Below are 7,711 nucleotides of genomic sequence, written 5' to 3' on the forward strand. Positions count from 1 at the left end.
CTGCATTTAGAAGGAGATATTAAACAGCACCATTGCTGTTTTATGGGTTCCAAACATTTTCTGTAATAGCTTCTCTAAAAATGTGTGGCATAAACAAAATCCTCAAGCACATTGTGGTAAAAGGGTTTTATTGGTGCTCATTTGCACTGACCTACATAGGTTGTTCTCAGGCTCCCCATTCCTGAGCAGTGATGCTTATTCTGTATTGGAGCCAAGGARGCACTTAATCTGTGCCAAGCAATTTTTTTTGTCAAAGTACATTTTGCCATCAAAATAAAGGCACAAATACAATTTATGTTCTGTTAGTAAAATCAGGAAAAACAATCTCAATGAAGAAAGGAGGCAGGAGTTACCCATCCAATTGTCTGCATRGATCTAATTTTCCACATTATATAAAGAGCAGAGAAAGCCTGAATTCCCATCTAAAGAATGGAAATAGAAACACATTAAGAAAAGCACCTCTGATTTGTTTATTCTAGGGAAAAAAAGGAAAATCTGTCTCCATTCCTCAATGACTTCTCACAGCCTTCKATATTTCACTGTTCTAAACCACTTTCTAAAATAAACCTGACACAAAATTACTGCAGCAGGGCATTTTTATATCACTTCTATGCTAAGTATAATTATCCAAGATTTGAAGTGTTATGGGATGAATAAAATAGGATTGTTATTTTATACTTAGCAAAGACGTCCGAATTAATGAAATTTGCCAAAGCAAGAGAATATGAAAGGCATTCAAGCTCCGGACATACAACACACAACCATGTTTCACCTTAGCAAAATAGTCCAATCTTTGGGTAAGGAATTTCTTGTGGAAGAGATCAGGGATTGTTCTTCTTGCTTGGTTTGCATGGGTGTAATGTGCTGAATGTTCACTGAAACTTCCTATTACAGTCTTATTAAAACCAATATCCCTTAGAAAGCAAACCATTAGTCTGAATTACCCAGTCTTCAGATTTATTTTTTTTAACTCAAAGTTTTTTCTCTGAACTTCCTGACATCTGTATGACATAAATAAATTGATATGCATCCAAAATCCCTGGAATTATTACTAGGGCTCAGGTGCTCTCTGTCTTCTATATAAAATGTACAATCCATACACACCATATTGGCTTACAAAATTTTTTTTAAATAGCATATTTTCTTTTTATCTGCAGAATTTATTTGTTCTTTGACAAAAAAAAAATTAACAGATCATAACTTTTTCTGTTTTTGCCTAACAACCAAAGGTGCCCCCTTGATTGGTGAGGATGGTCCAGTGGTTATAAGTTTCAGATTTTCATGTAGAAAATTGCGCTGTCGGACCGTGGATGATCCTGTGTAGCTGCTGGTACAATCTACTTTTGCAGCCATTGTCAGTGGCACAGAAGGTGGAAGAACTCCATTGATWTCATATGTCCACTTCATTGATTGTGTCTGAAAATAATGAACAGAGGAAAGGGAAAAAAAAATCAAATATCTTGAAAATTTGTGATTTAAGATGCAACAYTGATTTCAAAACATATTTATCCTTTTCCATGAAATGCATAGGAATAACACAGAATGAGAATTGCACTCCTGGATCAGAGAACTGAAATTCTATTTATCTTTATTCAGGGCCAGGCATAACAAAGATGAGAAATTTACCCTTCCTGGCTGATCTAAAATTCCTTTTTTATTTAGTAAATCCCAGAGGTCTGTATATTTTTTCAAAGAGCTCTGTATGTTTTTCAAAGGTGACTATTTCAAATTACAACATAAATGCCTCAGGTTTATACTGTAGGATTCACTTGCAGCTCTGCTATCTGTAATAATGGCATTATCAAATGGTGGAATTTTCAGATTAAAACAATGAACAAAATTAAGAGAAAAGGATTCAGAGTATGCACAGGAGAATTGAAGCTTCATGTTGGAATCTCCAGTTTGAGGCACATTTATGTGGATTGAAAATGACATTCTTCATTTGCTCTCTGTTTATAACTGCTCTCCAGGAATGGAACATATGTTTCCATGTCATGTCTTGTAATGCTTGAATACTTGATTMTTYCYGAATATATGCTTCTCATTCTTACTACACATCCCATTTACCCAATACTTAAGGACTTTTATTTCTATTAATATTAAGGATGTACTGCTGCCTATCTCTTGTGCCTCATTTGTATCCTGAAACAGAATTTTGGTTGTTTAAAACTCATGTGTAACTTTTGCAGATCTCTAAATCATTTCCCTTTCAAAGTGTATCACTTTAATTTTTGAAAGAAGGTCTTTATTTTGAGTCTCTAGCACTTTCCTGTCATTTTATTTAGAAAAGGGTATATTCCCAGGTTTTAGTTTTCTATTCTCCTTTTCTTTAAAAAAAAACCCATAAAACTACAAGCTAACAACAGAAATGTTACAAACCCAAAAGATAATACAAACTTTCAAATGATGTTCATCATGTTCAGCTTTGTACTATTCAAAAAGACAGAGCATTGCATGCCCAGATTAGGTCTGCACTGTCATCAATTCCCTTACACTTGTGCCCAGAAATTCCAGGTTTTATGTTTGGGGCTTTTTTTCTGCTTCTGAGATAAAACTAGCAGGGGAAGATGAGTAAAAAATATCACATGTATTGGCCTATTAAAATATATTCATACAAGTGAAATTTGGCTTACATACAGAAGACAACACGGTGCAGGACCATGATGCACAGAACATATGAGACTCTGAGTTTGCAGCCTCAGAGCAGGGGAGTCACAGGAAATGAGAGTTATTTCCACATTCCCAAGGTCTGTCCTTCCCCAGAACCCAGCACTGCAGTCACTCAGCTGTGCTGGTTGTGGTTCCAGAGCAGGTTTTTGGTGTTCTCCTGCTGTGTTGAACTGCAGGACACAGCTCACAGGGTCACCCTTCTCTCCTGCTTCCAGTCACAGAGCTTTATCATTACAGCAGGACTTGTACTCTATGTAATTCATCTCCCATTTAAAACCAACTTAAACCTTAGAACAATCAGCTGCAGGTAGAAGCATTACACCATAACTTTTTATCTGAGGAAACAAAAGGCCAGAAAGGCTGATACGCTCTCAAATCGATCTGGATAATAGTGCAACAGTCAACCCTCAGAGCTCATGAGTTTTTCCCTCAGATGAGAGTCAGCTTCTGACCTGGCTGGATTTGTGGAACATTTGCTCATTCCAGTGTGAGCCCTCTGCTCCTGCTCTGCTGCTGGGCACATCAGCACCACGATCAGWTTTGGCCAAAAGAAAGGTGCCACAATAGGAACACAAATTGTGACAGATTTGCACACAGCATAAATGGTATCAACCATCTCCAAAGCATAGTGTTTATATTTGTCTTGTTATTTGTTGCATTCTGTCATTTAATTATGGTCTAGGTAAAGCATTACAAAAGCAGTCAACCTTCTCCASCTCCAGCTTTCTGTAAAGTCACCCTATATTTACAGCAACATAAAGAAGAGGGGRAAAAAGCATAGTAAAATATTTCTTTGACTTTATTAAAGTTTTGTTACATCAGTTTTATACTTGCCACTGAAAATGTTTGAATCTATTATGTTTATCTTCTTTACCTTTCATCTGCTTCTCTGYACCATTCTAATTGTTACCCAGTTCAATGCTAAAGTATACTTWAGGAGTATCATTGCAAGCAGTTTTGAATTTATATTGCAGACATTCAACAAAAAGAAGTTTCAGAACATTAAACCACAAACTCTTTGGCTCAGGCTTTGTTCTCTGCTGTGCACTTATAGAGCATTTACATTATTTCACAGATATACACATTTACAGCTCCTAAATACCATCATCATATGGATCTCTAATAGTAGTTTGAACTAGCATTTTGGCAACTGAATTATACTTTCCTGCACCAATGTTGAAGAAGAGATGAGGGGGTTTTTGCTGTGTATTTTTAAAGAAACCTTTACTTGAAAATTGGCAGTACTGATTTGACATTGTGTCTGCTGAATGACTCCCCTTATTCCAATAAAATTAGTAAATGAGAACTCAGGAGATATTTCACCATGTGTGCATAGTTTTTCAAAAWTTTTATTACTATCCTACTAAAATCAAAATCTAATTTAGATTGAATATTATTCAGTGTAAAACAGGCAGATCAACTCATCTTTATTCTCAACCTTATTTAATACTGTGGAATGAACCAGTAACTACTGTCTGTAAAGGTAAAATCCAACAAAAGCAGGTGTGACATGAACCAACATCAGAAGCTTATGCTCAAAGATAAAGCTGTCATTTAAGAAAAGTAAGTGGCTCTCCAAAGTTAGCTAATTATTTTATTAACTTCAGTACAAAAATTAAATGGTTTATCTTCCTTTAGTAGAGCAGAGGAACAATTTAGTTTAAAGAAAATTCAACCTCAGGGTCATATTCRCTGTGTGAAAGTCTCATGGATTATTTCAAGGTCAGAGAAAAGATCTGATAAATGTTTCAGCCAGTGATTTAARCTGAGTATCAAGTTACTTACAAAAATAATTTCTTTTCATGAAATCCACACAGACTGTGACTGGACTGCCTGTAGTACTAGTAATAGTGGGATTCAAACAAAAATGGTGGGCTATGCCATCTCTCAACTTCCTTTATCATCAGCATCAAACAATTGATGCAGACTTYTGGGTAGTAATAATCTTCTGTTGATTTCCTGTTTGCTATAGAAATACCCTAGTTTGTATGTTTGGTGGAAAAACCTGTCTATTTTGCTGCTGTATCAGATGTTCTGTAATAGGAGACACTGATATTTCCCTGATGGAAACTCATTGGCTTCAACRGGGAAAATATGGGTGTTATGACATGAACCCTTTAGATAGAAATCATCCTGTTAAAAGGAAAAAGAAAAAGGCAATAAAYCAAAAAACTCCACCCTAATATCTCATCTTGAACTATGGTAGTTCATCTGTTGTAAATMATGTGTCATCATCCAAGACAACTGGATACATTGTGAAAAAGATGTGCATTTATGTACTAATTAAGTGGAAAAAAAATACTGTTATTTCAGCTCAGCATTTTCTGCTAAAGGAGAAATGAGTGTCGCACACATGGAAAAGAGTTACTCTAATTTTCAATATAACTTGGGGTCCTTTGTACAGCATTAGAACCATCCAGAAATCAGTAGTTTGCAAGGCAACCTAGATTTAAGTAATTTTCAGTAAACCTCAGACACCCACAAATGTCCATTTTTTACTAGAAAACTTAATTTCCAAGGTCACATTGAGGTATTTAAGCGCTGCTGGAGCCATAAGTATTTTTCTGTGTATTTTTAAGTCTGTTGATCTTAACTTCAATAACTACTCTAACCAAYAGGAAAATTGCAGCAAGAGCAAGTCCGTCAACTTCAAAACCCGTGCAAKTGCCTCAAAGCTGCTGCTTTGGGTTACCAGGGCAGACACATCACAGCAAAGGAAAACACAGATCATCAGAGTTTYAGACTTTTCTGCAATGGTGGAGAGAAGGAAGAGAGACTTTCACAGGTCATCCACACATGACCATATAATTGTGACAGAATATGACTTACAAGCTGTATTTACTTGTCTCTAAAGTGGGCMAAAATTTACCAAATCAGAGGAACTCTTCTTCCTATTTTAAAGACAGTGCAGTTTATTGTATCAAATTTGGAGTAATTCCAATACTAGCTCAGGTATTGAATCTGCAGCAATCTGTACTATGACTAGAAGAGAATTGTAAAAGAGAATCTCTGTTAAGATATATCTGATATAAACACAGGCAGTTAAGAATCCAGGCTCCCTGTGATGCATATCTAGRCCTATTTCACACACAATTTAAGAAGAAAGACTAGATTATGTTCTGGATGTCCTTGACAATCTGAGGGATGATTTCTTGTTGAAATGAATTGCTTTCCTTTTACAAAACCCCAACATGCCTGAATCAAAATGTGAAGAGAAAAATAATTTGGCTCACCTGACTGGAGTAATGGCCATCTACTGAGCTAAATCTCTCTGAAAAATGTTTTTAACAATTAAAAAATGAGACACACACTGTTACTTCTTACCAAATAACATAAGTTATTCAAGCAAGACATTTAATCATCTTGATGGCTGACTGAGTAATGTTCATGAAGYAATTTGTTCAGCCAATGCTGGTAAAAGTCATCTAATAATTTATATAAAAGTCTATTTGTTTGGTATCCAACCCATTTTTACTGATGCTTCATGATTCACAGGATTAATCTGCAAAACACAGATTATCCATGGGTGTTCGCTGTAGGCTGGAAGTGTTKCTGAAATACATGATAAATAACTGCCAAAGAAATCTGTGGTAGAAGAGTGGATTGGGAGCARGGATCAGGAATTTCAAGGMATATTGTATTCCAGTTAGCTTCCAMATAGCATTAAATCAGRAAAAYCAAAATAAAATTTGCAAGACTTCYTAAAAAGTTAAAACACAGGAAACTACAGGTAGTGCATCAAATATTTCCTGGCCCTTAATTTATACTGCAGTAATGACAAACAAAAAAATGAGCAATTATGATTGGTGTATGCAGAATGAAATTAAAGCAAACCTTYATGGGAACTGTGTAAGGGAAGAGTAAAAGCAAGAAAACACATGGATCAAGACAATGGTAGTTTAATAAGTGAAGGAAATGGGAAAAAAACCCAAAGCAATTAAAAAACACCTCTCACAAGCAGACAAATGCTCACACAGGCTCTGACCAACTTCTAATTAAGAAAATGGATGAGTAATTTTCTTAACTTACAAAACATGTCCACATATAATTAAAATTTACTTAATCGACTCCTGCWGTTCAAATATTAGGTGTTTCACAACATTGCTTAGACATTATACAGTCAAAATCCTCCAGGACTGGCAGGGTCTGAATACCCTCATACAGCCATGTTTTCTATGTTATTATCACCTTTTGCCATTATCAGAACTATGAGGCTCAATAAGCAAAGTATCCTTTCCTCGTGCTTGTGAACCAAAAATGTTGAGTACTGATTCTGCATTTTGCTTCTAATCATAAAACTCAAGCCAACATCAACACATATCCTATTTAATGGRAAAATATTTCAATTATTCTAGTCAGTCAGTTACATTTTTCCTCGCTCATTCTTGTCAAGAGATACAATTTAAAATAACATTAAACTCTGATAATTAAGAAATCCACCAGGAACAAGGCAGRACGTATTTCCAGCAAGCTGCTGAATATGTAACAGAACTGTTTGCTGTTAAGATATGCAAGTTTGTACAGACAAGTTTAGAGAAGCCACACCTGGGTACTGTGGCTGGCACACTGCATCATTTATTTGCAGAAYAGCATGACAAATGGTTTTGATATGCTATCTTCCATAGGCTAAGTCAGTGATTATTCAGTAATAAAGGTGCACAAGCCTGACTTCTGGAGGGCTTGATAATGTTACCTGCAATCTGGTTCACCCTGACACCTATTTTATCATTTAAGACTTATTGTGKGTGCCTTCTGCTTTAGAATATCTCAGAAGTCTCACACATGAATTACAAAGCGATTGCTCTGGTCTCCAGCTGAATTCAGCACAGTGAAAGGAAATTAACTGCAAGCCAACAGGAATACTCCCTTTTCCAAGGATTCCCAGMCTCCTGGCTGTGCCTGGTTTAATTCCTGCTGCACCTCACCATCCCTCAGCTCTGCTGGTTTTCTGTTCAGCCTGACCAGCACATCACAGCATCTTTTCTGGCAGCTCTTTAAAGCTTTTTTAAGAAGGTTGCTCTCTTCACTTATTTATCCTTAG

General features: G+C 36.0%; 1 protein-coding gene across 1 annotated transcript in view; it reads right to left on the reverse strand.

Moving 5' to 3' along the window:
• Positions 1-1,149: 1,149 nt before the first annotated feature.
• The window catches only part of LOC130584199 (cilia- and flagella-associated protein 47-like), a gene marked incomplete at its 5' end in the record, with an annotated part of 203,595 nt that continues 197,033 nt past the window's right edge, over positions 1,150-7,711 (reverse strand). The window contains one exon of the mRNA XM_057384030.1: positions 1,150-1,416. Within this exon, the coding sequence (XP_057240013.1) occupies positions 1,195-1,416 (222 nt within the window). The remainder of the gene's footprint in view (positions 1,417-7,711) is intronic.

The sequence above is a fragment of the Malurus melanocephalus genome, unplaced genomic scaffold (assembly GCF_030028575.1).
Source record: "Malurus melanocephalus ecotype Western Australia unplaced genomic scaffold, MMel_1.1 scaffold_680, whole genome shotgun sequence".
Classification (NCBI taxonomy): domain Eukaryota; kingdom Metazoa; phylum Chordata; class Aves; order Passeriformes; family Maluridae; genus Malurus; species Malurus melanocephalus.